Source organism: Phycodurus eques, chromosome 4 (assembly GCF_024500275.1).
Source record: "Phycodurus eques isolate BA_2022a chromosome 4, UOR_Pequ_1.1, whole genome shotgun sequence".
NCBI lineage: Eukaryota > Metazoa > Chordata > Actinopteri > Syngnathiformes > Syngnathidae > Phycodurus > Phycodurus eques.
Genome location: NC_084528.1, coordinates 5,277,286 through 5,298,976, shown reverse-complemented (window position 1 = coordinate 5,298,976; position 21,691 = coordinate 5,277,286). Strand labels below are relative to the sequence as shown.

The 21,691-nt window shown below is 42.3% G+C and overlaps 1 protein-coding gene across 6 annotated transcripts in view; it reads left to right on the top strand.

Moving 5' to 3' along the window:
- Positions 1-21,691, top strand: part of LOC133401149 (intermembrane lipid transfer protein VPS13B-like) — a 482,547-nt gene that overhangs the window by 436,578 nt on the left and 24,278 nt on the right. For 5 of the 6 annotated variants that reach the window (XM_061673722.1, XM_061673719.1, XM_061673718.1 and 2 more), the window contains 4 exons: positions 8,644-8,799; positions 12,110-12,376; positions 13,924-14,007; positions 19,763-19,938. In XM_061673722.1, coding sequence (XP_061529706.1) covers positions 8,644-8,799; positions 12,110-12,376; positions 13,924-14,007; positions 19,763-19,938 — 683 coding nt within the window. Of the gene's footprint in view, positions 1-8,643; positions 8,800-12,109; positions 12,377-13,923; positions 14,008-17,040; positions 17,686-19,762; positions 19,939-21,691 lie in introns of those variants that run through there. The other variant, XM_061673724.1, reaches the window with a different exon arrangement.

Below are 21,691 nucleotides of genomic sequence, written 5' to 3'. Positions count from 1 at the left end.
GGACGTGTTTTCAGCTCATTCAGCGGACACGCCTGAGAGCTGAGAGAACATGTCAGCAAAAAAAAAAAAAAAAAAAAGCGTCATTTCATAAACTTGGGGATATTTTTATTCATTCAAATTTGGCAGGTTTGTTAACAACACTTTTCTCTGTGTTGTGTGAGTGTATAAGACTTTTTATTTGCACTTTAGAAAGGACTTAATATCTCTATGGGCACTTGCTATGAATTTGATGATGATAATTATTATTAGTACTGTTATTATTGTTATTATTATTAGTGTGTCTGAGTGAGGGCGATATAATTTTATTAGCCAGTGGTGGCATTGTACTCAGCAAAGAGAACAAGAGTTTTCAGTCTGAATTAGATAGCAGTGTTGTCTTCTGAAACGTGCCACTTTTTGATGCCTCGGTGAAGTTGTTGGCGGGGGTGTTTGTGTTTGGCAATGAGTCAGTACAGTGATTGATTTTAAGAATGTTGGTGAAACTCTCTGAGCTCTGTTTTTATCCATTTGTCCATTCATGTCATCACCCCCAATTTTTCCAACTGCTCTTCACTATGTTGTCCTTATTTGGTGCAAACACCTTATGTGTCTGCGTCTCTTGGAACCCTGGAAGCCGAGCGAAGAGGTTTGTGCCGCTTAAGTTGAAATGAGAGGGAAAGTTAGCTAGTTAGTTAGTTCGGCACATACCTCTTAATGTCCCGGCAACCACAAGGTCACACAATATGTTTTCACTCTGTATCGCTCATGAATAAAGCGCCTCTTCGACTTGCAATTGTGGCCTTTGATGGTGTACTGCCTTGCTTCTTTTGTCAAAGAGAGGGAGCCATGGAGAGGTGAAGTATTGCAGGCAGATGTTAGCGCCACCATAATTCCCTCGTGTTACACTGGTGAGCCCTGACTGCCCTGGCAAGGACAATGCTGGCTCTCGCTTTTCATTTACTGTCTTTTCCCCTCCTCCTGCCATTCAATATTGTGTTTCTCTTCCAGAGCACAATCATCTAAATCCTTTCATGTTCGTGTGAACCTGTTTCTAATTTGTTAGGTGCCTAGGCCAGCTAAGTGGTCTCCAAGTCATTTCACCAGGAAACACATGCCACTGTTCCATATGCCTTTTTTTATATTTGGTCCATCATAGCATTTATAGGCTAGAAAATGAATTCAGATGAACTGAATTCATACCATTTATACAGTTCAAAAAGTTGTATTGTGACCAATTTAGCACTATGTACACACATTAAAAAATACAACGAAAAAAATAGCCCTCTTGGGTTTCTCTGTCTTACTCTTGGGATTCTTTCAGCCTCCAAGCCTCGTCTTTATTATTTATGTCCAAGTATACGTTCATGAGTACTGCCCTTACTCATTGCTGGCAGGGTGGCAAATGATGCCTTAAATGTTTTTTTACTCCATTAAGGCATGACATAATAAGCATTGTCATTTTTAGTGGGGAGGGCGGGGCACCCTCTGGAAGAGTATTAAGAGAAATGCATGTTGATGCAACTTTAGAGAGTCGGGTGAAAGTAAAACCTAGTGCTGACATTAAATCACAGACCCATTCTATATACACAAATAATTATTCGATGATGAGCCTAATGATCCAGATCAATCCCAAGTACTATTATTCCACTCTCAACTCTCAGTAAAAAGGAACTAGGTGGTCACTAAACACATTATTAACCTTTCTCTGTAAACAAATAGAAAGCACGACACATAAGTACAGTCCCCTCCAAAAGTCTTGGAACGGCAAGGTCAATTCCTTTATTTTTGTTGTATACTGAAGACATTTGGGTTTCAGATCAAAAGATGAATATGAGACAAAAGTTCAGAATTCCAGCTTTTATTTCATGGTATTTACATCTAAATTTGTTAAACAACTCAGCACCTTTTGTTTGAACCCACCAACTTTTCAAGTGAGCAGAAGGATTGGAACCTGTGACTTGACCGGAACTGACCTTGCTGTTCCAATACTTTTGGAGGGGACTGCATATAAAACACATAAGTATTACTACTGCTCCGGTAAACAACAAAAGCACACCCACAACTACTATGACAACTATGAGGAAAAACCAAACGGGTGACAATAACACGTACAGTAGTTCCCAAAACTAAAACAAAATGCCACGAGAAATGATGGAAAGTGCAGCCTCATCTCCTGCTGTAGTGTTGGGGAAGTTGATGCTCGGCATCCCAGCAAGTCTTTGTGGCATTTCTAAAAAGTGGTAGATCATTAGCGCTTTCATTCTCAATAATTAGGGGGGTCTCGCACAGGGCGCGTATTCAAGCCAAGACCGCCACCGGTACTGCTTTTCCATTTTTAAAGATTTTTCACATTTTTCAGTGAAATACTGGAATAACATTCCCCTAACTTTCAAATTGTGTTCTTTTGTATGTATGTATGTATGTGCGTGCATGCGTGTGTTGTGTACATCCATCCATTTTCTTTACCGCTTAGCCTCACTCGGGTCGCGGGCCGCTGGAGCTGAACCGGTCGCCAGCCAATCGCAGGGGACATATAAACAAACAACCATTCGCACTCACATTCACACCCACGGGAAATTTAGAGTCTATTTTATATATATATATATATATATATATATATATATATATATATATATACACCAGTTGTGTTTTAAGTTCTCCCACTTAAAAAGACGAGAGAGGCCTGTCATTTTCATCATAGGTATACCTCTCCTATGAGAGACAAAATGAGGGGGGGAAATCCAGAAAATCACAATGTCTGATTTTTAAATAATTTATTAGCAAATTGTGGTGGAAAATAAGTATTTGGTCATTAATAAAAGTTCATCTCAGTACTTTGTTATATACCCTTTGTTGGCAATGACAGAGGTCAAACGTTTTCTGTAAGTCTTCACAAGGTTTTTACACAATGTTGCTGGTATTTTGGCCTGTTCCTCCGTGCAGATCTCCTTGAGAGCAGTGATGTTTTGGGGCTGTTGCTGGGCAACTTTCAACTCCTTCCAAAGATTTTCTATGGGGTTGAGATCTGGAGACTGGCTAGGCCACTCCAGGACCTTGAAATGTTTCTTATGAAGCCACTCCTTTGTTGCCGGGGCGGTGACAGATGAAACGTGGCTTGGTCTTTCAGCACGACAAGTCAATATTCTGTTTTTTTATTAATCAATTTTATGTCTGTTTGTTACAATAGTTTTTGCTCACCTAGTTTGCGGTGCTGTAAATCGAAATAATGCCATCTTCTCAGTGGTGTATTACATTCAAATGTGAATATCTGAAATTAAAGCTGAAATGTTGTTCTCTTTTCTAATATTTATTATTTGATGTCAAACGAAAATATTTTTGCGCTATAGCAAAAATAGAGGAATTGGCCCCACTGTTTAAATAGTTGTCAAGGGGCGTGAATGGGAAAATCATTAAGAGTGGGAAAGGGGGAGAGAATGTGTGATACTATATTTATAGAGAGAGAGAGAGAGAGATTTTTTCTATTGTTTTGTTTTCCCGTGTTTCTGCTCACACCCGCTCACCTCCACTGCATGCGAGGATGTGCAAACCAAGTGAGGGAGCGACTGTTTAACGCATCATTGCTTTGGTTATATGTGGGTAATCTACCCACTTTCTACAGGAGTCTTTGAAACTCATTATTTTTTCCCCGAACCATTCGTTTTAGACTTATATATTAGATGTGACATAAATCTATGAAAACATCTGCTTGTTTGATTGACTCATCAATTCTTATTAGCATTTAAAGGTGGGTGCTTCTCAGACACCAGCACCATTTCTGAATGTCAGTCCCATGTTTTTTGTGCATATACGATCTATAGCAACCACAAAGATCTGTGTCATGTGGTACCAATCTTATGAGGCCATACATGGTCCCAATTGGATCTGTCTTGACTTTCATGTCATCATTGTGACCCTTCCATATTTGGTTCAGAAGAAAAACATCAAAACGTTATCATGTGTTAATCATTGAAATAAATGTGTAAGCACTATGGCATTTATGCATATCAGATAAATAAATACATCCAGTGGCATGGTATGTTGATCCAAGCCTCGTCATGAATGTGATTTTGTGTTCAATGCAAATTAATCAGTCGTACTCATTGATCTGAGACGCAACCTACTGATGTACATCTTTATCATTTTCAGCAGTTAACCTGTACGGTGATGAAGCCTGGCTCATCTTTTAGTTGCAAAGACAACTTGTTGTCATATCTTAACGAAGTGAATAATAGTTGTAGTTTCAAACATAGAGTTGTTGTGTTTTTTGCCGTTTTTAAATTGTCCCATCATGGGCCGCCACAGCGAGTCACTCACATGATTTTGGTCGGCACAGTTTTTACACCAAATGCCATTTCTGAATCCTGATACAACCCGTCCATTTTTGTATCCAGGTTTTGGAGCGACAGTTGTTGGGTTTTGCGTCACTGACCGGGAATTGAACATGCACCTACACAAAAGGGAAGTTTGAAGTCGAAGTTGGTAATAGTGAAAAATGAAGTGAAACAGACAATGATTTTAGTCAATTCTTTTCCAGAATGAGAGTGTTTAAAGAGGAGGCTGCTATTCATGTGGCACAGCTTGAAAGCAGGCATCAGGTGCAGGTGGAGTGGAGATGGGTCTGGCTCAAGTTGGAGGACAAAGCAAAAAGAGCAAAGAAATGAGGCAAATTGAATTTCAAATTTCAATTTGTACATCAACATGTACTTGAGCGCTGTAAATAAATGTTTTTCTGCGTGAAGACAATTTGTTGATTTGGCCTTATTGTACTCGTTAGCGTCTTCCAGATTTCTTAATTTATGTTCAAATAAAAAACAATTCTCTGCGGCCCGGATACCCCCCCTCCCCCCATAATGTTTTTTTTGGGGGGGAGGGGGGGGGGTCATCTTTTTAATGCCTTTGTTGTTTGCATGTGTGATGAATACATGCATGAGAGTCTCTTGAGAAACTAATATAGGGCTTAATTGTACACTTTTTAACTACAGTTTTCATTTAGCTGTCAGTCACAAGGCTCTTGGTCCACTGGGCTGATCATTACCCTCGTGTTGGCATCATTTCTTATCCAATACGTTTACAAAATTGCCATCAAAAGTATATTATACACGGCGCACATTGACATTCTGTTAAAACAAAGAAATCAAAATAAATGGCAGGGTTCTCCCTTTAATGTATGTGAGTGCAAGGTCTGGCTTAATTTCTGGGCTGAAAGCCACCACATGTGGCAGACTAGCTTTTTTTCTGTGTCACTAAAGTTGGATAAGTCAGAAAGAGGCAAAACAGCTTTGTATTTTTCATTCTTGTTGTCTTACGTGCTCGGTTTGTGTTAGTGATGTTTTCGTGTTTTTCTTTGCTTGAGTCAGAGCCGTGATGACTTAGACGTAGTCACCGTTTGAAGTTTGAGGAGAGACACTGTTATGACGTCTGTCTTAAAGGTCAAGTTGAGCCACAGGCGTGATAACGTGCACAGAGAGGAGGGCGGGTCGACGAGGTTAAAGGAGAGAAAAGTGTTGAAATAACAAAACAGTCGTCACAGATGGTGCTGAGGCACAACACAGACTTCCAGTAAGTGCACTACCAAACAATTTTAACCATAATTAACTTCAGTCCAGTCCTTCTCAACTACTCACTGAGACTGAAACTAATACTAAGAATGTAAAGCAGGCTTTTACATTGACTCAAACTTAAAACGTTTCCATTTCATACCAAGCAGCTTACAAAGCAGCTCAAACTTTACGGTACTTTAATGTAATGCTAGTGTTGCTTGAGGGGATTATATAGTAGTTCTCCACCCCGAGGCTTGACCATAACTTCCACCACCTGGTTGTTTACACTATTTTGCCACTTTCCCTGTGATCAAGCCCACAGGGAAGGAGATCCGAGAAATTATGTCACTTCCACTCACCCAAAAGGAAGTCGAGACGGTCTCAAATAAAGTGAATTCAGGCTTTGATTAAGAATGTTATTGTAAAGAAATCTGCCTTCAAACACTGAGGAACGATTGCAGTGGAGGGAATCATAGAAGCTCTTGACCAGGGCTCCCCCATGCCCTCTGACCTGAGGAGAAATGTGTTTTCCTGAAACAAAATAAAAAAAAAAGAGAGCGAGAGAGAGCGATTACCTAAAAGTTCGGAACATTAAAGTGTTGTGTTAATCTTTAAAAATTGTTCAGAACCACTCCTCTGTGTTTTAGTCTAGTTGCTTCTCATGTGGGAGCATATTGAAGCCAGCCACTGACCCCATGTTTCCCCCTCTTTCGCTCAGTCCTATACACTCTTTCATTACCTTTCTGACATCCTCCCTCTTGTTCAGTGACTCAGGCAAGTTGTGTTGGCGGCAACACTAACACAGAGTTCACTCAGGTGGAATGTCAGCCTCGTTGCCTCCAGAGGGGAAAGGGCTTTAGATCTCGCCTGCGTATTTATGATTCGGCTCCTGTATTGTGACTATCATTTCATGACAACACTGCCTTGTTTGACATATGAGCTCTCGTCATGTCACGCTCAGAAGAAAAATGTGGACAGTCACTGAATGACCTTACTGTAGCACAAATTTGCTTTGTGCATCCATGAACTGGTTAAGTAGTGATAACCTACCGACGGCAGTACAGAATATTCTTTGTTATTCTACGAGTAAAGCAGAATGTCACTGTCTGGTGAAAATCACATATCTCCACGTTCTGATCATTTTTGAGAGGAACTTAAACATTTTTGTAGTTTGTCAAATAGAGTCAGCATTGGGGTCGCGAGTGAATTGGGGCCTTATACTGCTGACTTTGGACAAGAGGTGGGATACACCCTAGACTCATACGTATAGACAACCAATTACACACATTCACAACTAGGCACAATTTACAACTTATTATGTATATAGGTTTTTCAAGAAAATCATTGTACTAGATGGAGAGCAAGCGGGTTTGTTCCGATAAAAGCCTTTAAAAAAAAAAAAGTTAGTCAAGCAGTGCTTTGTTTTAGAGATATTTTAGCTATTTAGACCTCCATAGAGTGATTCTCTAACATGGTCTTAGTTGGGGGGAAAAAAAAAAAGTGTCATAAAAAAGACCTTGGTTTTGTTATACAAGTGTCCAGAAAAGATCCCTCTGACAGCTACTTCTCTTTCACACAGTTTTGTATCCGCTTTGTCCATATTTGACCGCCCCCATTTCCTCTGATTGGTTGCCTCCCTATAGAAGCCCCACTTGTGAGAGCACACGTGCTTGTTATGTTCCGCTTGGGAGCGGAAAGGGAAGGCGGAGATCTTCGCTAGTGACGGAGAAAAGCTCGTAAAATTTGAGCTGATTTCAGGCCTCTCGGCAGAAAAACTTCTGGAACTCAGGAATGCGTGGACTTTTATATTACATATTTCACATGTTATATGAGGCACTGCAGAGACAATATTACATCCAAAATAGTAGAAAAAGTTGTTTTGGTAAAAAAAAAATATATAAAGTTTAAACCAGCAGCTGTTCAAAAGCAACTGATGAGCAGAAAGCAGGTATCTGAAGCTGCTGGTTTCTCTGGGAACCCAAGAACCTCTCGATCCAGGATTCTCCAAAGGCTTGCAGTCATGCATACAGCTGTGTTTGGGCCAGCCCTGAGCAATCTCACTTGGAGGAGTGTTTGCCTTAAGGTCAAAAATACTTATTACTATATATACGCTTAGACTTATTTTCAAAGAGTTTTATTCACTGATGACTGCCTGCTTCTCGATGGTGTTATGGATGGGTGATGTTCCAGCAAGGCGGAGCCAGAATGATTTTTTGGGATTGGAGTGGGTTGGTAGGCCACTTTAGGGTACCTCAAGGCATCAAAATGACCGCTGTAAAAAACGAATAATAATCATAATTTCCTGCCACAGTAGAAAAAAGAGAACAGTTATGAAATGTTGCTGTAAGCGCCTGATAAAATGAACACAATTACACAGTTTTGATCAGACAGTAGCATCACAGTTCCTATACTTACCAACCACCTAATTAGGTATATCTTTCCAATTTGGCTGCATTAAAAATTCCGCCTTTACAAAGAGAATAGTCCTCTGTTTTGTTTTGTATTGATTTCTGTGAGTTGTGGTGTAGATCAGCACTGTATCATACAAAGAGGATTTTTGATCCGCTCACTGTGAGTCTGCAAACACAGAATTGAGTTGTCATCCTCGTCAATACTGCCATATTGTGACCCATGGTTCAAGGAATTATATAAAACACAGTTGGAAAATGTTATCCAATGTAAGTTTGTTCACCATCTGTTTATTGTCCTCCATACGCTGTGTGTTTACACTCAAGCAGACACGCGGGTGAGCTCCATATTGAAGTGATGGATATGAGGCTGAAATGGTTGAGGGCCAAACTATGTGCCTCCTATTTAGACGTGTGCGGAACAGACTCGTCCACATCCATCACACATGCAGCCACAATTAGCTTCCACATCAGCTGTTTTCCACCAGCCAGTTTATTGTGTGTGCCTCCTATTTTTGTACAGCAGCAGGCCTGTTCTGCACCAGTAAACAGGAACTTTGTGTTTGTCCCCCTACCAAAATCTTTTAAACAAAGAATCCTGTTGTTTATGTGCCTTTTGCTTCGCAATAAATAAAGAGCAAGGCGACTGCCCTCTGATGTTAAGTGTGCCTCTGTCTTTGTTTTTGTGTGTTTCTCGTCTGTGTTCTGTGCTGCAGCTGCTCCACATCTGCATAGAAGGTTGGGGTAACTGGCGCTGGTCTGAGGCTTTCAGTGTGGACAATGTGGGGACCCTGCTCAGGACCATTGAGTACAAAGGCCGCACAGCCTCACTCATCATCAAGGTTGTGCAGCTTAACGGTGTCCAGAAACAGGTACGTTACATGTGTAGATATCTTGACAATGGCCAGCAAGAAAACGACTAATCATTTTTCAATGTTCAAAATTCTCCCTTGATTTCTGACATGCATTCAAAATGAATTGGCTTGATAATCAGTTGATTAGAAATAAATCTACATGATTACATCTACCTTGTAGTAAATCTTTTATATAGTTTTCAATAAAAGCGAGATGACAATGACAAATAGTCACCATAGAGTCTGAAAAACTTAATCCAATCTTTACCTTCAAGAATAAAACTCCATAAATCTTTGCAGGAGTTATCTGTATATTATTGCGCCGTCTAAAATCAGGCCAGCTGAAACAAGAATAGACATATTTGAGATACTCTTCGAGAGTTCCCTATTTAAATAATTTAATAATTTTGTAGATTTCGCGTATGTTAATGTGAAATAGCGTCCGTGTTTAAATACAAAATCAGGTCATGTCCACCACATGACACTGAAAGTCTTCACAATAAAACAAAAAGGAGGGAAAAGATTTATGTTATATGGAGCAACTGCCTTTTTAATGTTACTGTAGCAGACTGGACTTTTCCTTAATCTGTGTTTTATGATTTACATTTGTCACTCTTAATATCACTGACTGTCAAGAAGACTGTTTACTTTTCAACAGTGGTCTTGGTTGTCTGTGTTCCTGAGGTGACCTTTTTATTTTCCTTTATACCAATAGAAGCAATATGAAATAATTTATTGTGTGCCCATTCAGTCCACATCACAGGCAATCACAAACCATTAACCATCTGTATTTACATTTTTACCCCAACAGTCATGTTGTAATTTCCACAAAACACAAAACAGCCACTGTATTTTTAAAAAGCCATCATGCCGTTAAATTACAGTGATGACACATACTTGACGGTGTCAATGACCCAGCATGTTTCCCACTTGTCCTCCAGACAGAATAGCCGTAGTCTCTCACAATTCTTCCCAATATCCCACACAGTTTCTATCTTTGTTCCATTGCTTCAAATGATAGGGTAAGGTTGTCGGTCCAATACTATTCAGAACACTCTATCTCAGAGTGAACATGGGTGGCTGCTGAGAAAGTTGACTACTCTGTCATGTGTCTATTTTTTCAAAATGAACCCCGACATTCTATCAGTTGTATCAATGAAGCTTCCCACTATGCGTTTAAACACTATTTAAATCAGATCTGGGTATTATATGGTCTGCGGCCCATGTCTGGCTTGTCCACAGTCCACAGTCTCTGACCAAATCTTATGAAGTCGAAACAAAATAAGAACAAATACGTTTTTATTTGAATTATGTGCGACTAACTAAAGTTTGCCTCTCCTTGAGCCGTCACCTTATCGTGGTGGAGGGGTTTGTGTGTCCCAATGATCCTAGGAGCTAAGTTGTCTGGGGCTTCACGCCCCTGGTAGGGTCACCCATGGCAAACAGGTCCGAGGTGAGGGACCAAACAAAGCACAGCTCCAAAAACCCATGACAAACAAAATATATGGATTAAGGTTTCCCTTGCCCGGACGCGGGTCACCGGGGCCCCCCTCTGGAGCCAGGCCTGGAGGTGGGGCTCGAATGTGAGCGCCTGGTGGCCGGGCCGGCACCTATGAGGTGAGAGGGGTTGGACTCTCTTCCACTCTGGAGTTGCCCACGGTGCGAGGTGCCAAGCAAGTGTGGGTATACTTATTGCCCCCTGGCTCGGCGTCTGTACGTTTGGGTTCACCCCGGTGGACGAGAGGGTAGCCTCCCTCCGCCTTCGGGTTGGGGTACGAGTCCTGACTGTTATTTGTCCCTATGCACCAAACAGCAGTTCAGAGTACCCACCCTTTTTGGAGTCCTTGGAGGGGGTGCTGGAGAGCGCTCCCGCTGAGGACTCCATCGTTCTGCTGGGGGACTTCAATGCTCACGTGGGCATTGACAGTGAGACCTGGAAGGGCGTGGTTGGGAGGAACGCCCCCCCCGATCAGAACCCGAGTGGTTTTCTGTTATTGGACTTCTGTGCTCACCACGGATTGTCTATATCGAACCCCATGTTCAAGAATAAGGGTGTCCAAACGTGCACTTGGCACCAGGACACACTAGGTCGCCGTTCGATGATCGACTTTGTGGTCGTGTCATCGGACTTGCGGCCGGATGTCTTGGACACTCGGGTTAAGAGAGGGGCGTAGCTGCCAACTGATCAGCACCTGGTGGAGAGTTGGCTCCGATGGTGGGGGAAGATGCCGGTCCGACGTGGCAGGCCCAAACGTATTGTGAGGGTCTGCTGGGAACGTCTGGTGTAATCCCCTGTCAGAAGGAGTTTCAACTCCCACCTCCGGCAGAACTTCATCTACGTCCTGGGGGAGGCGGGGGATATTGAGTCCGAGTGGACCATGTTCCACGCCTCTATTGCCGAGGCGGCCGACCGGAGCTGTGACCGTAAGCTAGTCTGTGCCTGTCGTGGCGGCAATCCCCGAACCCGTTGGTGGACACCAGCGATGAGGGATCCCGTCAAGCTGAAGAAGGAGTCCTATCAGGCCTTTTTGGACTGTGGGACTCCTGAGGCAACTGATGGGTACCGGCTGGCCAAGCGGAATGCGGCTTTGGTGGTCGCTGAGGAACCACTCGGAAGAGCTCGAGGAAGTGGCTGGGGAAAGGGAAGTCTGGGCTTCTCTGCTGAGGCTGCTGCCCCCGCAACCCGACCTCGGATAAGTGGAAGACAATGGATGGATGGATGACTAAGGTTTGCTGTCTATTTCTGAAATGTGTTTGTGCAAGCCGTTCTTAATTTTGTGGTAATTTTGTCTTCACAATTTTCATAATAACCAACCCACACAGAGTTTCTCAGTCCTCTTCCCATGCAAAAAAAAATAAAAAATAACACTTTCAGGCTACAGCTGTACAACTCTGTCTGAAACACTATCATGTCAAATCTCAAAGGAAATCAAAGCTGCAAGCTCCACCCTTGCTCATTACTGTACCAAAATCCATACTCACCATTGGTTTCACAATATAATTGGTGGGGTTAGCAGTCGCTCATCTTGATTAGACAGGACCACCCCCTCAAAACAAACTGAATTCTTGATTTTTAGCTTATAACATTGTTCTCATCTCAGCTATGGGGGTTACGTTTTCCTTGCCATTTGTTTGAGAGCAGGATCATGTAAAAAATAAAAACAAAGAATAAAAAGCTTTGTATTTGGGGTATTTGCTGAAGGTGGTTATCAATGAAGATGAACTATTTGGTGCTGATCCAAATTGTAATTTTTCAACCTTAATGTGCTGTGGTCTACCATTGCCATTCTAGTATTTACATTATTTGTGTTTCTTTTCCCCTCTGCAGGTGATAATCTGTGGGCGGCAGGTCATGTGCAGTTATCTGACTGAGGACATTGAACTGCGGTTGGTGCAGCACTATGTTGGCCCTGATGCTCAGACAGTGGTCAGAGAACACTGTGACTGCCTGGAGGCAGGGACAAAGTTGCCTTCCTATATTCTGGAAGATGCTGAGCTGACAGAGTTGTGTGTACGGGCCAGAGGAGATGATGACTGGTCCCAGGATGTGCAGCTAGAGCGGAAGGACAAAGGCACCAGCAGCTCTGTCGTACAGGTAAACTGGCTAAACAGCTGCAATCTAAGAAGAAACAAGCAGAATGGAACCTCTAATTATCAAACCTCTAATTTGTTCCGATTTTGAAACAAATGGCAACACTGTAGAAATAAAGTAGAAGAAAAAAAAATCATTTTAACCATACAGCTGTAATGGTAACTCTACCTTCTCCTTGCATTATTCTTCTCTTAAAAAATATATGGACTGGTCCTTCTTTTTTGAGAGTTGTGTCACAAAAAGCCTCGGAAAAAAGAGTTGTAGTGAGGTAAGCTGAGTGTCACAGTACAGGTACATGCAGTCTATTTTGCTGCTAATCATACAATAGTTGTAATTTTAATGGTGAGGCAAAGATTGCCACCAGTCTTATTTGACCTTTTTTACACTCACACAAATCCACCATTAAATGAATTGGCTTTCAGAAATCAAGTTAGAAGTAAAATTCTACTTGGCTTTACAATGGCTTGTCAATAAGGTGGTACCCTCAAAGGTGCTTTTGTATCCTTCACCTTTGCCTTAATAGCTTGGAGACACACCAGAACTCTTTCTGGTTTGGAGAATGTATCAACTTCCCGTATGGCAAATTTCCAGTTTGATTGGACTATGAGAGCCACAAATAGACTCCAACTGTACATACATAGATATATATTTATATACACAAACAGAGTGCATTTATAGTTTGCTGCTCCATTCATTACGATTGAAGAATGTTCAAGGCTGGCAAACAGATAAATATACATATTGCACAATCAAATCTTCATCCTGAGACCAGTTTGTTGCTGTTTCCTGGACCACCAACTGTGAGAACATCTTCTCCTGGGTGGCCACTGTGGCACATCACTTGAGAACAAACCGTGATCGTTCCCTTACAAATGTGTTTCATTTCTGTTGTCTGTTACCCAAAGATGTTGCTCCCTCATAACATCACTAACCATAAACAGGAAACACTAGCTGATATGTGGGCACGAGCAGATGCTTTGAAGACACTTTCACACCACTGGATTAGCACCAGATGATCTCTTCCTCACTGATGTTGCCGCTCTTATTCTTTAGTTTACTTGTCAGCGTGTTTGTCTTTCTCTTCTCGTTTTGATACTTTATGAGCCTCTTGTGATTCTGTCACCCCAGCTGACTCCATTCCACTCCGACCTCTGCTGTTACAGTATCTCTTCTGTGCAGATCAGACATTCATTAGACATGCAGGATTGTCTCGTATCTGAATGTTTGCTCTTTTGTCTCCTGTAACTCTTTCCCTGTTTCTTTTGCTCTCTTGCCCACATTCTGGCTACCTTGACGATCATGGAGTTACCGCCCTTATTTTTTTATTTCATCTTCTGGAAACCTGCTCATGTTGCATTTCCGTCCTTCCTACAACATACTTTCCATGTCTCTACTGTCTCATCTTTGGCTATAAAGCACCAGAGGTTATTTTGATCTTCCCCATAGGTTGGAATCCCTCATCCAAACAGGATTGCGCTTATTTTTTACTCTTGCTCTGTCTATAATTGTATGGAGTTTGGCCCACTAACAAGGATTTTTTCTTCTTTCAGGTGCCATGTTCTGGTGGTTCTTTGCTCTTTGTGTGGTGTAATGTCATCACTATAGAGCCAGATTCCCATATGAAGCAAAGAGTGGTGAGTGTCCTTGATTTATACTTATGTTTTTTTGTACAGTGCAACATCGACAGAACACATTGGTGAGGTGTTCCGAGCACGTCCCACCAGGAGGAGACCCCGGGGACGACCCAGGACACGCTGGAGAGACAATGTCTCTCGGCTGGTCTGGGAATGTCTCGGGATCCCCTCGGAAGAGCTGGAAGAAGTGGCTGGGGAGAGGGAAGTCTGGGCCTCCCTGCAGAGGCTGCTGCGCCCGCGACCTGACCTCGGATAAGCGGAGGATAATGGTTGGATGGATGGATCTTGAAAGTCTATAAATTATTAAAACAATAACCTTTGGGTCACCTTTAATTAAAAAGCAGAGATATTCAAAAGAGCTAAAATCACCCAGTGTAATTTCTTTACACTGAAATAATGACTTACAAATAACAGCAATACCACCACCTTTCTTTCCTATTCGACACTTGTTCATAAAATACAAATTTGCTGGTGTTGCCTCATTTAAAATGAATGGTATTACATCTACTTTCTGTTAACCACGTTTCATTTAGTAGCAAAAAGTCTAGATCATAGATTTTAATGATGTCATTAATCAACATTGATTTATTAGCCAGTGCCCTGATATTGAAAATAGCTAGTCTCGCAGCAATAACTGGCAACAACGGTTTGATAAATTCACATTTTATCCTCAATAGGCTTGTAGTTCTACTTTTTTGTCCCACATTTCTTTGACCAACTTTCTGTCCCTTGTAATTATCGGGATGAAAAATGCATGATCTCCGTAGGCCGTCTGACTTATTCTGGAAAAGACCCCGTACATATCATTCAGATTTGAAGATAAGATTCTTCATGGGTGGACGAGCGGCCCTTCGCATCTTAGTGGACGTTGGTTTGAGGCGAGGACGGATGGGAAGAAGATCTTGGCGTGGTGTGCGTTGGATTCCAATATTGACAATAGCCTTCATCCTGTCCGTCACATCTAACAGGGCATTTAGGTTTGTAGAGAGTGAGTTTTCTGTTGGTCTTTGCTCCAATGGGGCAGGTCGGGGTGTGGGGGATGCTGCCTCCTCATATTCCTCATTCGTTCCTCCGATTGTTTGTGTGATTGTCTGCGCCTCGTGTCGCCTTATCTCTTGTTCCTCCAATTGTTTGGGAACAACTGGAGACTCCTGTGCTTTTTGTCCTTTAGCTGCGTCAACAAGACCAATGGTTTCCTTTCGGGCCGCCGAATGACGTACACAATAAAAAATGTTGGCAGCCAATAACTTAACTCCTTGTCTACCTTGTCTATTTAGAGACAGAAACCATCTGCCTTGTAAAGACGTCTGCGCTCCCAAAAAATTGTCAATGAACCTCACAGATAGCGCAGTACACACTTCTTTGACCCACTTATTTAATTGACTGAGCCTACTGAAACGTTCATCTCCAAATCGTACCATTGGGGGAGGTCCACTTATGAACACTGTGAACACTATTATGAACACACTAACACCTTAGCATCTAAACATTGCACTTTCGTTAGGAGATCATTGAACTCTCGCTTCAGTACCTCTGATTGCTGCTTAACAACAGCCTGTGTGTATAATGACAGATTTCACAGTTGGGTGCTCATTGGTGATATCCAGGTTTTCTTTTAGAGATATCAGACACCTTATCATTGGTAAAACGCAGTACTTTGGTATTCTTCCCACTGCAAAAACGTTTCACATCTTTGACAGCTCCATCACTAACTATTAACATTTGGGGTGCCATTTTGTTCTTGTATGATCTAGTTTCATACCTTTCAGTAGTGGTGGGGGATGGCCATTCTTGGCCAGGGTCTTGTAAAAGTTGCTCAAATCTATTTGTAAGTCTGATGTCAATGTTTTGCATTGACTTGCGTCCTCTTTTCTTGCTCTTCGCTGTGGCGACCGTCCACGGCCGCTCTCTCGGGATTGAAAAAGCACGCATCGCAGGCCAGCTGGATTTCTCGGTAATCTGCTATTGTTCTGTCCTCCCTTTTAGATGTTGTTCCATATGTTTAGGATTTGCTCCCAGTAAATTCCAGAGAGAACTGCTGGCTGATCCATTACCGTTTCCACAGTCCACATCCATCCTCTTTGTGGAGCTAAGTGACTCTGTTAGCATGCTTCTGCTCACCATTTTGAGACATCGGTAGATTGGTTTCATTCCCCGACTGCCCATTTACATCCACATACACTTCAAGACTTTTCGTTTCCAGGACCAGCATCTTGTGTAGCAGTTTATGATAGTCTTCATTGGAAAATGGAGACATCTTGTTCCTAGTCTCGTTGCTAATATCAGTCTTGTGCTAATTAGCAGGCCACGCTCACGTAATGGTAAGGGGGTATCAAAAAAATATTGGAATATGGCAACAACTGACCATCTACAAAAAAAAAGTATAGCCCTGCAGATGTAAAAGTATCCAGGAGTCGCTGCTTCTAATTTCTTTGGAAGAAGAAAAACAATCTTACCAACAAGAAAAATGTCAACAAAGGCTATGCAAGCAGAACGAGCAGAAAAGCGTCTGCACTGCCCGAGAGCATCTGCAGGGTATGAAAAAGATGAAGATGGATGAGACTAACGTGACGGCAATTCCAACACCTCTCCTCAACTTAATAGATATAATTTGTACTTTATGCTATAATTTATAGGCCGTCTTTTGCTCATGGAGCATTCGCTTACGCATAATCAAATGTGACACTTCATTAGAATTATCACATATTTCATTTCAACCAACTAGGACTCAGACTCCCCCTCTAAATCCCGATTTGATATTGATTTGGCTGACGCTTCTCCCTCCAGAAAAGTATTTATTTTTAGTTTAAAATGGCTTACTTTTACCAGGATCCCTCACTGTACTGTGGCCAAAAGTAGAAACGGTTGGTTTTATGCCTGTCTTGGTGCTGTAAAATGCGTAAATCCATGCTGGCTGGGACCATCTGCCTTCTTTCTTTTAGTTGTCACCATCTGCCACACTGTGTTGGAGCTTGTGTAACTTTGTTGCACTTATTATACTGTTGTCACTGTCTGCCATGAACATCCATGCAGCTCCTTGGGCACGGCAGTCGGATACCTACGTCCACAGAAATCATCATCTCACTGGAGGGCGACAGCTATTTGCATCTGTGATCCATGATCAACTACAAGAAAGAACTCCTGTACAACTGTGCATATGTGCAGAAACTATGTGCAGTAAGTCAAATGGCGTGGGCCGTATTCACAGGATATTGAAATATTTTGTATTTTTTAAGTAAATGCGGTGTGGCAGCAGTTGCTGCTCGTCAGATTTTATTTTATTTTTTTCCCCAAATGTGTTTTGAATTTTTTCTTTCCTGGTTGAGGGGTTTAAATCAGGGGACGTCGAGCTTCGTCAACTGTGGGCCTTTGAAACCCTTTGGGACGCTTTCGTGATTAAGGGCTATACAAATAAACTGGGCTTCCTTGAGATATTCTAAGATTCGTTCTGGTTTGAGTCCTGAAAATTCTCATTCGATGATCGCTTGTCCACACCCACTTGAATTGCAACTCGAGTCACCACCCATTCGTGAACAGCCCTAGAAGCAACCCAAGTGTAAGCACACCCTAAAGACTGTAATGAATGGTAATTCCATTCAGTATCACTCATTTCAGAAGCACAATCCAATTTCAATATCCTTAATCACATAATTAAAACTACATACAGTATGCATAACCAGTGACAAAATGTGACTAGCCTCTTTCTTTCTCTGTCAAATAATATTATTTTATGTGTATTATTGGCAGGATAAAAAAAGCTTTCATTTACAAATTAGGAATAATTTGTAGGAATAATTTGAATAATAATTATTGAATAGAATACCGTACAAGGTTGAAAAATACTTTTTTATCAACTGGTTGACAAGCTACTAAATTACTAGAAAAACAGCACCTTACACAACATATTTGCACATACTTAGTCATTTACATGTCAACAATATCTGCACATGCTACCAAATACAAAAGATATTTGCATTTCTCTTAATAATCGTAATCAATAACATGGATGTTAAACTACGTGCTGTTCTTTCATACAATACTGGAATCTGACTTGATTAAACATATTTTCTATTGCTTAAAGAAGCGATTGCTTAAAGTAACTCATTTAATACCAAAACGTAGTTTTACGTCTTTTAAAACTTGATCACCTAATCCCAAAGCCGTAGTTTTACGTCTTTTACGTTTTTTTGCGCAATAGGCTTCAGGGGGGGCTCACGTCACACCTCACCATGGGATTAGGCCTGAGAGCAATTTTAATGCCCATAAAAGCCGACACTAAATGGCAGCAGTGTATCATACAACTTAGAATTTTGGTATAATTTACCTATATTCTACCGCTAATTACTAAAGAACGGAAAAGGGTAGAAACAAACTTTTTTTTATTTGAAAGATGGAAGTCTAATCTTTCTTTTGGTGGTTGCCATGTTTATATAGTCGTAGAACACAATATTCCGTGTGCTTTGAAAGATCGGGTCAAAATCCTCTAAAATGGCTGGTACTGAGGGGGGTTCTCTTTTAAAAAATGGCTGGGATTGAATGAATTTTATTTTTATTTTATTTTTTACCTAGTCTTAGCCCTGTGTCCAGGCAAGTAAGCAAAGTGAGACTTTCACTGCATAGCTACTGTGTTTGTACTTTCAACATGACAGTGAATCTTGAATCTTGAGATTTTATCCATCGATCAATTTTCTTTTGCTTATCCGAGGTCGGATCACAGGGGCAGTAGCTCTAGCAGGGAAGCCCAGACTTCCCTCTCCCCAGCCACTTCCTCCAGCTCTTCTGAGGGGATACCGAGGCGTTCCCAGGCAAGCTGAGAGATTGCGTCTCTCCAGCGTGTACTGGGGCGTCCCTGGGGTCTCCTCCCGGTGGGATGAACCCGGAACACCTCACCAGGGAGGCGTCCTGGAAGCATTCCGCTTGGCCAGCCGGTACCCATCATCCCAATCACGCCCTTCCAGGTCTCACTGTCATTGCCCACGGGAGCATTGAAGTCCCCCAGCAGAACAATGGAGCAGGAGCGCTCCCCAGCACCCCCTCCAAGGACTCCAAAAAGGGTGGGTATTCTGAACTGCTGTTTGGTGCACAGGCACAAACAACAGTCAGGACCCGGCTACCCTCTCGTCCACTGGGGTGAACCCCAATGTACCCGGGGGGCAGTAAGTATACCCACACTTGCTCTGCGCCTCTCACCATGGGCAACTCCAATGTGGGAAAAGAGTCCAGCCCCTCTCAAGAGGACTGGTACCAGAGCCCACGCCGTGTGTGGAGGTGAGCCCAACTATATCTAGTCAGAACTTCTCAACCTCACTCACAAGCTGGGGCTCCATCCCTGCCAGACAGGTGACATTCCTCGTCCCTAGAGCCAGTTTCTGTAGCCGGGGATTGGATCACCTTCGGCCACCGCCCAGCTCACACTCCATCCGACCCTATGGCCCCTCCCACAGGTGCTGAGCCCATGGGAAGGGGGACCCACGTTACCTTTTCAGGCTGTGCCCAGCCGGGCCGCATGGGTGCAGGCCCAGCCACCAGGCACTCTCCTTCGAGCTCCGGTGATTCGCGTCTGGGCAAGGGAAACCTAAAGCCATTCATTTTATTCGTCAAAAGGGTTTTATAAATTTTAAATAGTCACAAGTTTGCCTGAAGTTGTTGATATCTGTTTCAATCACCCCTGTACTAGTTGGATGACTTTTCATTGAATAAAACATTGAAGGAATGATGTACAATACTGTCTCAACATATTAATTCCCTCATGCAGGTTGTTTTTAGTCCACTGTTTGTCATGAGGAGCCACTTGCCAGACCCGGTAATCATCCACATAGAGAAGAGAAGCCTTGGACTGAGGGAAAGCCAGCTGGTTCCAGGACAGGGCCACCAAGAGCCCCTGTTCAACACTGAAGCAGACCTCACGCATCACCTCACTTTTCAGGCCAGGTAACTAGTAACTAATTCATAGAAATAATAATCATTAAAACCCATACAGCATCAACCTTATTGATTTGAAAATGTATACAGTAGTAACAGATGAGGTAGACACACAGAGAAAGCTACATACTGTATGTCATGTTTGTTCTTACAGTGTTGTGGCAGATCATTAGTCTTTTAGTCTTATTTTAACTATGGTGGCAAAGGAGACTCTGATTCTTTTTTTTTTTTCTGGCTTGTTATGCTTCGATCGAGTGTAGTGGGAGAGACACGTAAGATTTTGTTCCACCACATTTTGGTTTCTGTTAGCCAACATTAGCTCACAATCCAGGGAGATCCAAGCACCGTCTCAGGAGAACAGGAAGTGAGCTTGGCAGCAGAAACGCAACCTTAATTCCAACATGTCAGGTCTAACCATAATTACCCCTAATTTACATAGAGACCCTAACAGAGAGCAGGTTTTTGTTCCCACCTTGGCTCTGTGTGTGTTTAGATGCATGTATCCACTCGTGTTCAAGTGGATATCCAGTATCCATGTGTTTGACTTGGTTAGCTACATACAGTATGTGCCATTTTATGTGTGACCGTCATCACATCAGCATGGGCAGTCACCACTGCGCGGGTGTGCATATCTGTGTTCATTTGTTCAAAACATCCTGTAAGAGACTGTTTACAGTTTATCATTGAGGGTTCTTCTCAGACAAAATGTCATTTACATCAACATTTGCCCTAAAATAATCAGCATCCATCTGTAATTCATCTGAAGGAAGCAGTGTAATAACATCACTGGATAACATCACCATGATACCTCATGTGTCATGTCACGCATGTAGAAATGTCAGATGCTTTGACTTTCAGTAACATTGGTGTTTATGCATCGGTGTGGGTGGCCCCTTGGGAAATTACTACCAGATGTATACAGTGTATGGTAGCTACTCCTACCGTATTTGTCATCTGTGCATGAATAAACTGTCGTGTTATGAAAGTGAACGGAGGGAAATTCATACTTTTGGTAGCAACTACTGATTGAATGTAATGGACTCCTGTGAGAGAGTTTTTAGGCAGGTCTGTGGGTTAGTGACTGGAATATATATTTAGCTCCTGTTGTTTCAGATAAGTCGGAAAAGGATTGAACCGAAAACATTTCAGTGTCTTGTCCTCCCTGGGTTGGAACCACAATGATCCTTGTATTTACATAGTGTCCCGTGAATACACCATGTCTCACCACAAACTTCCATTCTCCATTCCCTGGTACCCCAACTCAATCCATGCCTTATCCCTTTCCGTACTCACAAATACACTCGACAGAAGCCACAAGTGGAAATATATCTTTATGCGTGCACACACGCACGCACATAAACCTCAAGGAAGGATTCAATTTTCACTGTTCACTGGTCAGCGGCTCATCTTTCCTTCCTGTAATTACACATAGTTGTGGGCTTTAATGGACAGAACTGCGGGTGTAACACAAGCGAGACAGACAGGTCTCAAGCAGAACCACCATGTCCTGATCAGGTCATGTTGGTAACCACATTAGAAAACAGAGGCTTACAATCAAAAGCCTCTTCACTTCAATTCACTCTTCACTGCACTGTTGTAGGCTTTTGTAACATATACAATTAAGCATTAACATTCAGATTTTTCTGTGAGCACTTTCAACTTGCATCGCGCTTTCTGTTTGAGTTTAGTCTACATTAAACATCCGCTTTTTTGGCCAACTCTTGTGTGTTGTCACCTCTACACCCGATTGCATGCTCTTTGC